This window comes from Anabrus simplex, chromosome 3, assembly GCF_040414725.1.
Source record: "Anabrus simplex isolate iqAnaSimp1 chromosome 3, ASM4041472v1, whole genome shotgun sequence".
Classification (NCBI taxonomy): Eukaryota; Metazoa; Arthropoda; class Insecta; order Orthoptera; family Tettigoniidae; genus Anabrus; species Anabrus simplex.
In genome coordinates, this window is record NC_090267.1 from 232321087 (window position 1) to 232337130 (window position 16044).

General features: G+C 36.3%; 1 protein-coding gene across 1 annotated transcript in view; it reads left to right on the plus strand.

Annotated features, from left to right (window-relative positions):
• Epg5 (ectopic P-granules autophagy protein 5) overlaps positions 1–16044 on the plus strand; it is a 540178-nt gene that overhangs the window by 275669 nt on the left and 248465 nt on the right. Inside the window, exon 20 of the mRNA XM_067143866.2 lies at positions 7154–7331. Coding sequence (XP_066999967.2) covers positions 7154–7331 — 178 coding nt within the window. The remainder of the gene's footprint in view (positions 1–7153; positions 7332–16044) is intronic.

A 16044-nucleotide genomic window follows, 5' to 3' on the forward strand; every position in this document is an offset into this window, starting at 1 on the left:
TCAAGGGTCGTCTTGCAACTCTCGCGGTAACCACGCTGCTTCTTTTCACCCCCGCACACACATGCACGCACAAAATTCGTTGACAGTAAACGATCGACTCTTATACACCACTAGCCGTGACAACCGGTTGTACAGTGCCTGTGTGTAACGTCACTGAATCTCGGGAAATAGTGAAGAGAGAATGACATTCTATTTGCCTCTACAAAAAGTTTCTCAGATCTGCAGAATGACATCAAAATATGTGAGCCTTCGAGTTCTTAGAAAGGCGACGGCTACACAGTGGCCCTGACTCTTAGTAAAATTAATAGACAGCAAGAAAATTTTTGTGATGGATAGTCGTAAAGATAGGTGTAACAGGTATTGCCAGCAAATTTTCAACGGGTTATCGTCGATATTATGTTGCCAATTTTAAGTTAATGGTTATTAAACACTCGGAAATGTAGAATAATTGTGCAGCCGCAAGAATATATGGCTTAGGCCAACTAAAGCCAGTATTTGGCGGCAATGTGAAGACAAAAGGTACAAAAAATGCATTCAGTGGTCCACAACAAGGACACTTTTAAAGAAGTCGAAAATGAAATAGTGTGTTACCGGTACCGGAATATGCATGAGAATTGCAAGGGCGGAATGGCCATAACGTGGCGCAATAAACTCGTTTGTTGACCTTCAACGTCTGCGTTAAGGCCTATACATTGCTAGCCGCTGAAGTTGGCCGAACCCGGCAAGCGAGACGTGCGTGTAGCGGTAGCCAGTTATATCTGACGCTGAGTAAAAGCACCGTAACAGTTTTATAGACAGCAAGAATATTTTCCTGATGGATCGCCCTATTGTAGAGACGCATGGAATAGGTATTGCCAGCAAATTTTCAACGGGTTCTCTTTGGTTTTATGATGCCAGTTTTAAGTTAATGGTCATTAAACCCGTGGAAATAACGAATAAATGTGCACCCACAAAAAATGCTGCATAAAGAAAGTCAATGCTCAGCGTCTAAAATAGTATAAAAATGTGTACTGTACAACAAAGGCATTCATATGATTTTACAAAGCACTATTTGAACCTGATTTAAATTTTTGAAGGAAAAAGTGGGGGATCGTCTTGGATTCGGAGAAATACGTAAGTATAATTTTTTCAGAATGAAATTAATCATACACTTTCACGTAGCATCGCATTTTGAAAAATAACAAACAGGTAAGTCGTAGTGTGGATATCATCCACGGAAACACATGTTTTGAACAGGCTGATTGCCATTTCATAACGATTTTAATGTGTATGGGGAGTTTTCCGACTTTTATACAAAATCGGATATAACGACAATCCACTATAGCGAGTAAATTTTCAGCTGTTGTGAATTCTCGCTATAACAGACTTCTACTATATCTTGGAGAAAACATTATGCACAACTTAAGCGAGGAAGCAACATGGATAAATAGAACCAACAAAATGGAAAAAGCACAATTTCTAACATGGACATAACAAAAAATGCTTGTCAATAGACACTAAGATCCAACACTACAAAGCTGTAACTTTCCCCAAAGTCACTTATGCTTGTGAAACCTTATTCCAAATTAAAAATGAAAGAAGAACTGATCAGCTCCTCTAAACTGAGAGAAGAATTGCATAAATAAAAACTACCAGGTTGAAGGAGTCTGGAGAATCCTCCCCAATGAAACTGTCTATCGAGATATTGACTCACCACGATGAAGAAGAAAAGAATCTCTTATTTCTTTCCCATCTTACAATTACCAGAAAACAGGATTTTATGACAACTAGTGATGAAAAATCTGGGAAAGAAGACAGGAGGGCATCGGATCAAAGAAATTCAAGAGGTTCTCAAAACAGTTGGACTCGAAATTACAGATGTAGAGAACAAGAATAAAACTACCACCCTTGTTACGAAACTGAAATTTTCAACTGAAATGATGCACAGAAGGCCTGTAGAGATTTCAGACGAATTAAGAACACTGCGATCAGAACAAATGAAGTACTGGGCAGATAAGAAGAATCAAACAGTACAAACTTTCAAGGAAAAAGTGTATTATTATTATTATTATTATTATTATTATTATTATTATTATTATTATTATTATTATTATTATTATTATTATTATTATTATTATTATTATTTGCGTATGGACCCTGTTGGATCACGCATTACATTTATGATTCGCCTTTCTAACAGACCATATTGCTTTCATAATAATAATAATAATAATAATAATAATAATAATAATAATAATAATAATAATAATAATAATAATAATAATTTGTATTTTTATATTATATTATATTATATTATATTATATTATATTATATTATATTATATTATATTATATTATATTATATTATTCCCTGAGTGCCTTCCTCGTGGAAGATGCAGTTCACATTCAGTGTTGGGCATATCGACTAAATTTGGTGCGATGCTTATTCACAAAAAAACTGACAAAACTTAATGCAGTGATGGCTAAAGTTAAAGCTGTGTTTCTTGGTGCGAGAAAGAAAAAACACCTATATGTTCGATTTCTCAAAGAAAAGTATCCATCTGAGAATCCAGAACTGTTTCCAGTACCAGTGCTGACAAGATAGAATACTTGGCTCGAGGCCACTTTCTATGTTAAGAAGCATGTTTGTAATATAATTTAGAAGATCTGGGCTTTATCAGCAATTCTGGTATCGACTTCATGAAATCACTGTCGAATGATGAAATAAGTATAATTTCAGCAGAGGCAACATTCGTCAAGGAACATGTCAATGATTTAGGGGAATACATCACTAAACTAGAAGGATATTCATATCCAAAAAGTTGGAGAACTCAGGAAAATATTGCAAAATTTCAAAGTGGTGAAAGAAGGGAATTTTTATAGTGAAACAGAAGAGAAGCCAAATTGCATCAGAAGCACAATATTTTGTCAGTGTATAGCAGAGGGTGGCTGCGTAGATTCGTGAAAAGGATCAACCTTTCTCTTTGAGGAGGATATCTCTATGCCAGTGATTGCTGAAAGACCATACTGAAAAGTGGTGGAATTCCTGTGCTATTTTAGATTCAGAATTCATTTCACATAACTTTGACTGCCGCCCCCCCCCCCCCCCCTCTTTCTTTCTGAAGTTAAAAATTCTATAAAAGCAGGAAAACTTATGTAAGTAAGCATTATATTTAAAATAAGAACATGTGTGCACTGATATTTTCTAATTCTTCTGTTATGACAAGGTTATCAGCATAACCCAAATGAATCCTACCTTGCCTTTTGTACTGTTCAGTAACTGAACCTATTAGACTGTGAACAGTAAGAATGGAAAAGGAAATACAGATCATTTGTTTTTAGTATTATTAACATCAGTTATTGAACTTGAACACTATTAACTTACAGCTTATAAATCTCATATTTATTCCGTATTGGCTCAACACAACTAAGGTTAAGTTATGAGTAGGTTCCCACCTTCCAATACTTATCAGTTTCTATATAATAGGTTTATTAATTACATAATATAAACCATATAATCTCTAGTACATGTTTCGTTCCGATTATGGAACATCTTCAGCTAAAATTTGACAAAATGGCAAGACAATTAAAAACACATTGAGTTATGATGATACAAAAGCTAAAAGATATGATAAAATGGCACGAAGATTAAAACATATAATTATGATGATGAAATAAAGTTCATTCATGTTGGTTAAAAATTCAACAAGTCAGTGTTCAAATGACGAAGTAAAAACGGCGATAAGGTTCTTCTTCATGTTGGAGACGTGTACATTTTGTTAATCTTGAAGATAAATTGGAGAAATACAAGATTTTCTTAATGTATATTTATCGGGGGAACTCTTGATAAAATAACCGTAGTTGAAGTTGAGTTGTGGTTAAATTATTGAAATGAGTCTGAAACGAGAAAAGAATGAGTAAAATAGAGGATATTTTTTAAGGAGAAAACGTTGTTAAAAATGTATGTTCGCGAGAATGAAGGATAATGGAGTTGATTACCTTATAGTCAGTCGTGTCGTATTTGACGTCCTCCTTTATGTCGTGTTGTTAACTGACTGAGTCCTGTGTACGTGTGTAAGGCACTTGCGGTGGGCAGGGAGTATTGGAAGGAGAGGTAAGTGACGTGAGGAGAGCAGGTGAGTTGTTGTGTAGGGTGGAGCTAACTGGGGAGTGGCGCTGTGATAGGCTAGGGGAAACGGAAGGAAAAGTAGGGGGACTATTGTGTAGGGTGGAGCTAATCGGAAGGAGGTGTGTTGGTTGTTTGTTGGGATTCTTTTTGATGGTTTTTCTAGATGAATCTAATTTGGTAACCTCTTCTAATAATATATTTATATTTTCCGTAATTTCGTTAACATTCTGGTTGGGATTTCGTTTCTGATCAATTTCAATATAGATATTTTCAAGAATATTCATTAATTTGCCTTTGTTTAGCGTTCGTAGAATGGTTAAGTCCCTTTCTATCAATGTAAAACTATGTTTATATTCGGTCATGTGAAGACTCATGGCCGAGTACTTCGTATGTTTTTCGGCATTAATATGTTCTTGATATCTTACTAAGAAATTACGGCCTGTTTGTCCGATATAAGAATTGGCACAATTTGAGCATTTAAGCCTATATATCCCAGAATTTAAATATTTGTTATTACTTGCAATGCTTTGATGATTGAAAATTAAACGTTGATTGTTGTTATTGGTGCGAAAAGCAATTTTATAATTAAATTTCTTTAAAATGTTAGTAATTTGGTAAATATTCCCGTTATTATAAGTAAAGGTGGCGAAGTTTCTCTTTTTATGTTCTTTTACCAGCTGCGTTTGAGGTTTATTCTTCATTTTATTCATTAATCTGTCTATGTAGTGTTTTGTGTATCCATTGCTTACCGCTATTTTGTAAATGAGATTAATTTCTTTTTGGAGGTCGTTTTTGGACAAGGGAATGTTAAAGGCTCTATTTAACATGCTTGAAAAGGAACTCCTTTTATGTGCCTCAGGATGGTACGAATCTTTTCGTATGGTATTTATAGTTTGAGTCGGTTTTCTAAAGATTGTAAAGGCCAACTTTTCTTCTTTCCTTTCGATTGTTAAATCAAGGAAATTTAGTTTTTTATTGTTCTCGGTTTCTAACGTAAATTTTATGAAAGGGTCCAAACTGTTGATCTGGTCTAATAAATTAGTGCTACTATTGATTTGTTCATCTATAATTGCAAAGATGTCATCAACAAACCTTAACCAGATAATGATACCTTTTTCATCATTTAAAATTTGATGTTTTTCTAAGTGATCCATGTATATATCAGCAAGGATACCTGACGCTGGAGATCCCATAGGAAGACCACTTTGTTGATATACTGTGTTATTGAAGGAAAAGTAATTATTGTTAAGTGTAAATTCTAGAAGTAACATAAATTCTTCTATTTCATGGTTACTAAGTTTTCTGTGTGTCTTTAAGTTGTTCTTAATTATATTTAGAGTTTCTTTCGTGGGGATCGTAGAATACATATTAGTAACGTCGAATGAGTTCAAGGTGAAAGATGGTTTTAATTTTGTGTTCTTGATAATTTTACAAAATTCTATTGAATTATTGATTGTGGTTCTGCTTTGGAAAGTATAGTACTTTTTTAGAAAGCTATTTATAAATTTAGAGGTTTTGTAGGTGGGGCTATTTCTAAAGTTAATAATTGGTCTTATGGGTGTGTCAGGTTTATGTATCTTAGGCAAAGCTCTTGCTGTTGGTAGTCTTGGATTCATATTAATTAGGTTTGATATTTCGTTCTCATTAAGGATGAAATTAATTTTTTTAAGTATTTGTTTTAGTTTTCTTTGGACAGAGTTAGTCAGGTCTTTTTTAATTTTTGTGAAAGTATTATCTGAAAAAAATGCTTCGGTTTTTTCTATATATTCTATTTTATGCATAATAACTGACACATTACCTTTATCCACCTTTGTGATCATTATCTTTTATTTTTTGTTTTAGACCTTTTATATCTGTAGAGGGTAAATGGGGTGTGTTAACTTTCTGATCTTTAAATAATTCTTCAAGTTTCTTTTTGACATTGAATTTAGTTTCAAGTTGTCGATCTATTGGAAGCTGAGCTATGACTTGTTCTACTTCAGCGATGGTTGTTATGTATTGCTTTTAGTTGTATGGATTAGACCAATTATGTTTGGGTCCTTTGTTGATAATCTGCAACTCTTTGTCCTCGAAAACAACGTCAGTTAGATTCTTAGTTGGGGGGTGAAAGGTTGAATTGGGTTCGATGTTAATGGAGGATTCTTTTGACTGATTTATGTTTTTTTGATTTAGAGTAAGACCGTAAAGTTTTTTGTTCAAGGTTTCTTGTTTCTTATCTAAGATATTTTGAATTTTAGTATCACCATATTTCAAAAAGGAATCCCATTCAATAGGGGCCATAAGGGAGGAAGCTTCTAGATGAGCATTATATAACTTAGAGTTTAAAAAAGACTTTTTTCTGTATAGAAATTTAATTTCATTTTTGAGCCATAAGTCGTTAGTTTTTTCTTGAGTAGCTTTATGCCATTTTGTTGTACAAGGTTTTCTCTGTACTGAATTTAGAAATAATCTAACCACAACTCAACTTCAACTATGGTTATTTTATTAAGAGTTCCCCCGATAAATATACATTAAGAAAATCTTGTATTTCTCCAATTTATCTTCAAGATTAACAAAATGTACACGTCTCCAACATGAAGAAGAACCTTATCGCCGTTCTTACTTCGTCATTTGAACACTGACTTGTTGAATTTTTAACCAACATGAATGAACTTTATTTCATCATCATAATTATATGTTTTAATCTTCGTGCCATTTTATCATATCTTTTAGCTTTTGTATCATCATAACTCAATGTGTTTTTAATTGTCTTGCCATTTTGTCAAATTTTAGCTGAAGATGTTCCATAATCGGAACGAAACATGTACTAGAGATTATATGGTTTATATTATGTAATTAATAAACCTAATATATAGAAATTGATAAGTATTGGAAGTTGGGAACCTACTCATAACTTAACCTTAGTCACTATTAACTTATTTAAATGAAATTATATATTCACATCTCTTTCGTGATGTTTCATTGCAACATAAATCCTTTACCTTAGTCAGCAACTACAGACCTTCTTTGCTGAGTAGAATTTATTTTTGTTCTTTTTGTAAACCAGGTTGTTGGAGAACGAGTTCATGGACAGTAGAGCTCGGAATAACATGGAAACTGCGTTAAAACTTCAGGATGTGGGTGTGACTCTTTTCTACCACATGATCAGCTTGTACAACGAAGATGCAGCTCTGTACCCTCCTACAAAGCAGCTTATCACAGGTTGCCTGGAGAGATTAGGACAGGTAATGTAATTTTCTAGTAATGTGTAGGGGGTTTATAGAGATGGTTCCTCTCATTACTATACACATTTGTTTTAGATAATGACAGAACACTTCATAAATACATTCCTTTTTTTTTTTCAATGTTGTTTGTAGGTATGTTATGATTTATACACCAGCAGTCATTGTCACCACCACCACCACCACCACCACCACCACCACCACCATGCAGATGGCTTAAATGGCATTAAATCGAAACTTCATTGCATTGATGGTGGGAATTCTTCTTCTTCTTCTTCTTCTTCTTCTTCTTATTCTTCTTCTTCTTCTTCTTCTTCTTCTTCTTCTTCTTCTTCTTCTTCTTCTATGTTTGTGCATAGTCTAATGTATGTATGAAATAGCAGCAGTTAATTGCATGGTAGCACAGAAATCCAATAAATTTTTGCCATTTTCACAGTCTTTCATATCTTCCTCATTTTCTTGTAGTATTTATCTGTTCTATTTATTATCCTTCCATTTCAAAGACCCATCTTCTGTAATTTTTCTGTTGACCATCAACTATAACACCATTCTATCATCTCTTTCTTATTATTAATTTGTATCCCCTAGTTATGCAGTCGCCAAATCTGTCTACATCACATACATCTGTCTGACTTAAGCTACCGTAGTTACTCGTGTATTGGACCCCCTCGTGTATTAGACCCTTCCCTGGCTTTTTGAGATGAAGAAAATGAAAAAAAAAAAACTCTTGCATACAAGACCCCCCCCCCAACGTAATTCGTCAGAGAAGAACAATGATTCCGCTTCGAAGCAGGTACAAGTCTTATTGCAGCTCTGATTTCATTGCACATATTTGTGAATAGTTTCGCCCGTATGATCCACGCAATGAAAACATGCGTTGAAGTCATGCGGTACATCTGTGTTTCATAGTTAACAAATGTCCGCATCTGTAGCGTATGCCTACTGCAGGTCTGATGACGTCTGACAAATACAGTAGGTGAATAGTTTCATGTCCGACCTGCGCATTGCAAGCATGCATCAGTCGTGATATATGTCTGTGTTTTGTAGTTAATAATGTCAGCCAGCGTAATGGTTAGCACAATTAGCTGCCGTTCTCAGGAGTCTGAGTTTGATTACCAGTACCGTACTGCCAGAGATTTACGAATGGCAGGATGGTTGCCCCTCCACTGGGGGCATGTCTAAAAAGAGCTACTCCACCTCGGGATGAGGAAACAAGTTTACTTTAGTTAAGACATATTCACAGTTGTTGCTAGGCCTATTAATATAGGCAGGCGAGATCATTAACAAAGTGATCATTTAATATCTTGTAACTCAGGCCAATATAGGGTTTTTGGGAGAGAAGTAGGTTTAAAACATGATAAAAATAATCCAATCACAACTATTTTGCTCACCAACATACCTAACAAATAATAATATTGATTTTTTTATGTCCCCACTTAGGACACCAAACAAAACATACTAGGGTATGTGTTAATAAAAAAAATGGGAGACAACAAATGTACGAAACTAAACATTATGATAATAAAACGCATTACCGCCACACCTGTAGATATCCATAAATGCGGCAAACTTTCCTGTTATTTAGTTTTATTCTTTCCGTCATGGAACTTCTGGCACTATCAGGGCGATTGCATACCTAACCTAAACAATGCGGTCTTCTCATTTACAGCTGTTTTGGTAAATCCTGATGTGATAAATGTGCGAACAAGCATGAAATATACTTAAAAAATAAGGGTCTGGCTTTCAGCAGCCGCAGTTATCAAAAGAATGCTTCCAGTTACTATGTATTATATTCGGAAATACAACTCGTAACATACACTAGTTATCGGCTGGTGGTTTGGCACGCTTTCAACAACACTGCTTTATTCAGAAGGAGTGGCCTATGCTACACATACACCAGCTGGGAATATCAGAGACCATCTACAGAAACCATTTGGCAATAGCTTCACACAGTTTGGACTCTGTAGTCGGGAACAAAACTAATTTTTAAAAGTTTCCAAAAGATGGGACCTCGAATGCTCTCGGTCTCGATTGCAGTGCATGACTGATGAGAACACGAGATGACAGTGAAGATGACGTCACTTGGAATGACGACACACCGGTAGCAGGGAAGTTAGCAGCGCAAGACAATTAAAATGAAATCAGTGATCAGGTTTACTGTGTGGTAGGGCTACTGCTCAACTGACAGAGACAAATGACTGGCCGGTGAGTTATTTTGTATCAATATTGCATAGTATGATAATACGATACCCTTATCCCTTTTCTCTTAGGGGTCAAATATGAAGTGAGAGGAATTTTTGTAGCAAGCTTTTACAACCATATGCCCTTCCTGATGTTGACCTCATCAGAGGAATTAATGAGATGAAGCGAATGACATGATATTATGAGTAATTAAAATAGATTATATTTACTTTATATGTGGGCCTAAAAGTTGTGTTCACCATTTATTGACATTTTACATTTAGAAATATAGCCTTACAATGAAAATAGCCAGTATAACTCAAATGCATTCATAGGTTTGTTAAAGAACAGTGTAGAATGTACAATTTATAGTTCTTTATAGCCTAGAAGTCATGTGTTCACTGCACAAAATTTGAGGTTATTGCCTATTTTACTCCCGTTTACTTTTTTTTTTTGCTGTAAATGTGGGAAAAAAAGGGGTGTAATACGTGAGTAAATACGGTGTATACGCATGATTAAAAGTGATTTGATAGAATCTGAGGATTTTTTTGTAGTACAAAACATGTCATTCTTTGTTTATCAGTGTGTTATTTTTATATAGGTATGTTATAGTGTTAGATGTCCGGCTCCATGGCCAAATGGTTAGCGTGCTGGCCTTTGGCCACAGGGGTCCCGGGTTTGATTCCCGGCAGGGTCGGGAATTTTAACCTTAATTGGTTAATTTTGCTGGCACGTGGGCTGGGTGTATATGTAGTCTTCATCATCATTTTGTCCTCATCACGACGCGCAGGTCGCCTACGGGTGTCAAATCAAAAGACCTGCATCTGGCGAGCCGAACTTGTCCTCAGACACTCCCGGCACTAAAAGCCATACGCCATTTTCATTTCATAGTGTTAGATGTGTTATAATTAATGTTATGACAGACTGAAGAGCTTTGAAGTTGTAGGAAACATCCAGTTAACAATTTTTGTTAATAGTTTTGAAAATTTTCATTTTAATTTTCATATCATATGTTTGTTATTTTTGGACCAATGTTTATAAAAGAAATAGTATTAAGTTCAGGGCTAATGAGTCAGCTAGATTTTCCCTCTTCCTACCGTAACTCCCATTGATTTGATGGTTGCTCGACAAATGTCAGTTTTACAAGTATGTATTATGTATTATGTATAAAAATATTTGACCATATGAAATAGTGGATCATATTGTATTGTATTGAACAGGTGGACTTATAATATTGTAATAATACTTGAGACAAATGTCAGTTTTGTTCGCTAGATTGTCTGTTAGATGTGAGTGGAATTCTAGCAGCCCCATATAGTTGAGGTTTGCTGAAGGTGTTAGTCTGTGGTGAATTTCTTATTAAATGGTTAGTAACTTTGATTACATGTAACTCTAAAGTTGTTACTTCTAAACAGATTAGTGATCAACAATGGGATTTTGTACACATTGACTATGGCAACATAGACTACACCCATATTCCTCTTTTCCGTACTAACCAGTATTCCATATCTCAGAACTGCTTACTTCCTCATTCAATTCATGGCGAGGCCATGTCTAGAAACCTTGATGGGTCGGTCATATTTCTGAACTTACAGAAAACGTTTGAAAATGTAAGCCTAGAGGAAACCTTAAGAACATCACAGTTTCCCTCTAAGCTCAGTAATCTTGTCATTAATTTACTGACAGACAACATGACAAGGATTCAAACAACAAAAGGATAATCACAACCCTCTATTATGAAAAGGGGTGTCATGCAAGGGTTGCCATTATCACCTGCTGTATTCAATTACCTAGGTGTACTTCCTCTGAAAAAAAATCACCACCACCACCACTTTAATAGATCATATAATTGATGAAATGAGTGAAAATTCAATTGTGTCTAACTAAGGCTTCCAGTTGAGTCGGGAACATGAGCTGTTAACAATCATGGGGTTTGCAGATAACAAAGTTATCGTCAGTAACAGCAGAAGTTTGGCATTGACACTTGACACTTGTGGTATCCAGCTGTTCAGTGAGATAGGTCTTGAAATTAACACAACGAAATCCAAGGGGATACGCATTATAAAGTGTCAGCTGAATGAAGAGACCCTGGCAGTTGGCCATGCCAGTAGGCTACCTATGAAAAAATCAAATGCTTAAAGAAAAATGCCTTTATTTGCTACCTTGGTGTTAACTATTCACAAGAGATAGTTATCAGATCAGAGGGAATACTGAAACATTTACAGTCTGTTGTGCTGCTCCTTGTATCTTTGCCACTTTTACAAGTGGATCAGAAGTTCACTGTCTTGAATACCTCAATATGCCCATGTCTAATGTATATTCTTTTCAAACAGTTTCTCCTAACAGAATCCCTCAAAGATTTATTAAAAATTCAGACATCATGATGAGAGGGACACTAAAAGAACTGCTGCAACTGCCTGCCTGACATCCCCAATGACGTGGTATATGTTGAAACAAAATTTAAAGGCTCGGGTCTATTTTGTACAAGCTGTTAAGTCCTATTGCAATATATCAATACATGCAAGATTCTTTAGCTCGCAGGTATTCATGTCCTCAGTACAACTAGGAATTTCCCTCTAGAAACTTTTGACAGTCTTACATCATTAGATATTACAGGTTGTGAAAGAATTTGGACAAAGTGGCATGGTTGGGTTGACACAAGAAAGTTTATTTTTTAATTTTTAAAATATTTTTTTGGCTTTACGCCACACCGACACAGATAAGTCTTATGACGACGATGGGATAGGAAAGGCCTAGGAATTGGAAGGAAGCGGCCGTGGCATTAATTAAGGTACAGCCCCGGCATTTGCCTGGTGTGAAAATGGGAAACCACGGAAAACCATCTTCAGGGCTGCCGACAGTGGGGTTCAAACCCACTATCTCCCTATTACTGGATACTGACCGCACTTAAGCGACTGCAGCTATCGAGCTCGGTACACAAGAAAGTAAGACAAGAACTATGACTCAAGGCATCCAAGTACTGGAGTAATAAGCCTCATAAAGGAAAGGGAGTAATCCTTTTTAAGCAACAAACACCAGCTAACAAATGGATTAGGGACTGCAAGGGCTTGACATTCAGTAAATGGAGAGAAGCAGAAAGATAGAAACACTTGCGCATGTCTTGGGATCCTGTCAACATGGTGAACTTCATCATGCTAATAGGTCCCTACTGCAACCTATGAGGAGGTGTATGGTCTCTCCACTTCTTCTTCTTCTTCTTTTCCTGCCGCTTTTTCCCACACCTGTGGGGTCGCGGGTGCGAACTGCATCGCACATGTGGATTTGGCCCTGTTTTTACGGCCGGATGCCCTTCCTGACGCCAACCCTCTATGGAGGGATGTAAGCACTATTGCGTGTTTCTGTAGTGGTTGGTAGTGTAGTGTGTTGTCTGAATATGATGAGGAGAGTGTTGGGACGGACATATACACCCAGTCCCCGAGCCAGAAGAATTAATCAGAAGCGATTAAAATCCCCGACCCGGCCGGGAATCGAACCCGGGACCCTCTGAACCGAAGGCCAGTACGCTGACCATTCAGCCAACGAGTCGGACTGTATGGTCTCTCCACTACAGGTGAATAAATTTCATTGCCATCTACGCTCACATATCAGTTCACTACATAATTGACCCGACTATTGGTTTGTGATGGATGAAGACCAACCTTGAAAGAAGATGAATCTATGAAACAACAGTACCTTACTACAAAGGTAAATACAAGCATAAGTTTTTATGCACCACTGGCCTCCTGATCGGTCCTCAAGAGGCTATTCCCCAGCTACTCATGGACTTCATGAAGAAGATTAGGACTAAGTGCTGACCTTCTCCACTCATTTGTGACAGCTGCATTAAAGGGTCGATAACCACCTTCAGAACTGCACTAATAGACCTTAACAACCATCTCGAAGCTACCCTGTTTACTTTCAACTTCCAAAAAATAAAATGTTGGGAAAGAATCTCTATTGATTATAGTACTCTTTGTCTTTGTAGCAGTCTAATGTCTAATATAATACAGTGGAATCTCGATTCTCTGATTTTGGAGGAATCACAGAAAAAAAAAGTACAATATGGAAAAACAGAAAATCCAGGAATAAATTAAAACCATCAACAATTCGGGTAAACATCAATGTAATTATTCTTGCCATTGATGCTTTCATGGCCCATACGTATAGACATGGTACTGTATAGGCTTTTGGGCTTATGCCGTGTCAAGAAAATGAGGTGAAATTCTTTACATTTTGCTGAGAACTGTGCTCTGCGTCATCAGATGAAAATCTCGACTGTCCACGAGTTATTTCCTGCAGTCCGAAGAAGGCCAAAATCGGAAGAAAAGAATAAGAAAATAAAGCACATCCAATACAAAAGTGCACAGTATGATCGCAAAATACCTTATTTTTTTAATCATCCCTTCTTAATTGTTCATCGGTAAATGTAGTGAGTTTTTGTGTGGTAAGTCTTGTACTGCATATTTTATCATTAGACCTACTAGAATTTAAATGCTATGTTGTACTTGAGAATATGGTTTTGAATGCAAGTATCTATTCTCAAAAGTTCTCAAATGCATTATATTTAATTTTGCCTGCCACTAATCACAAGCCACAAAATTAATTTTCTTTAAATCGTAAAAACTCAGATTTCAGTTTATTCTTAACCTTGAGCTCAGCTACAGAGTGCGTTGAGACACTCGCTGTACAAGGCAATAGGCTACAGGTGAGAAATGATACAAACTTTTTAAATATTAGACGGCATATACAGTGTAAAATGACTGCAGTTTTTATAAGGACATTTTAACATAAAAGTATAAACGTAAAAATCCCTGTTATATTCAGGCCAATATGGTATTATCCCAAGACCTCCCATGTCTTTATGTGTGTAAGGGCAGCAATAGTTCAGGTCACGAGAATGCAATCCTATATAATGCGTGAGGGTGCCAGAAAATTGGGTGCATCATTGAAGACTTTAGCAAATGTGAAAGGTTCACCTTAGGTAATGTGTCAAAATGAGTAAAAGTGCAGAGAAACTACATTTTGTAAAGACTTTGTTCCACTTGCTCAGAAGTGAGCCATGACGAACCACAGTGGTGAAAATAAGTCATGAGACATGAGAAATCTTCCAGGCACATCGCAAACTCTCATGACTCAATTCCTGTCTGAAAGCCCAGTGACTGGAGCCCTGAGAGAAATGCCGAAAACCTGCTTGGTGATACAATCATAAAAAGTCTGTCAAAAATATACATCTAACCCTGGACAAAACATAGATTTTTTTTCAACGAAACTCATTCTGTCCTCAAGTAGAGCTGTTGGAATGCACTCAGTCTCTTTGCAACTGTTGCGGCCACTCTACTTCGTGATTTCTTTAGTTTGCCTGAACAATACCAGGCAAATGCAATGTGAAGATGACCCTTGAAGCAAATTCACCTCCAATCACTTGTCTGGTACTTGCTCTAATTACCGCAATGAGGGGATATTAACGCGAATATCCATAGACATGACATTGCCGTCCTTTCAATTCTTGGTATTTGGTCACTGGTGTATGTAAGTCTTGTACTGCATAAATTACTATCAGGCCTACTCGACTTTTAAAGATTATGTTGTGTTTTACTCAAGAATGTTGATTTCGAGTGCAAGTATTAATTCTCAAAAGTTCTCGAATGCGTTATATTCGATTCTATCTTAAAAAACACTCAATTGAGAATTTATTGTTGATGGGACCGAACTTTCTGGATGGTCGATGTGAGAATAGTTTCTTCAAGGATTAGATAATGTGGAAATTTTGAAACATGATTCAGTAAGGACATTCACGGGACCATGTAATTTGAACAAATATACAGCCGATATATATCGTCCCTGGAAAGGCGAAGTATCTTAAGCAACATTTTTTGTCAAAATTGAGGTTGCAATGTTTATACTTCAATCAGACTCCACTGCACATGCTGGCAAAGTATTGTAAGTGTCAAATGAATCTAGAGGGTAAAAACAATATAAAAAGAGAAATTATCGTAACCACCATCAGTAATATACAGAACACCAAGTTATCATAAGCACCAGTCATTACATCTTAAGCACCTTAGTTAGAATCTTGCAATTTGCATACAGGTTATTGTAAGCGACAAGTTTTAATTCTGGAAGGAACGTGAGATGCGTCAGTTTCATTGTTCGTGACTGTTGTTGGTCATTGCTATGGTACACGTTTTATAACTGCCTCAAATCAATTTGGCACCTGAAATATAAGGCAAAGCCTGCTGGCAGACCAATCCCAAGTTGATTGACACTAGTATACTAGCAGAATGCAGAAGAGGGGTGGGAAGGGAAAAAAAAAAAAGGGGGGGGGCTGCCTCTTGTGACAGACTTGACTGAGCAAGTATGGTCAGTAGCTAAACAAATCGATTCATTGTCAGCACATATTCCTACCGTTCATGCACAAAGTGAGTTATGCCACTGAAAATTCTAAACTGAAGTTCGCGACAACAAGAGGACAAATGATAATTATCATTGTGCATCCATATTGAAGATACTATATGTAGGATGCTAATTAGTTTAT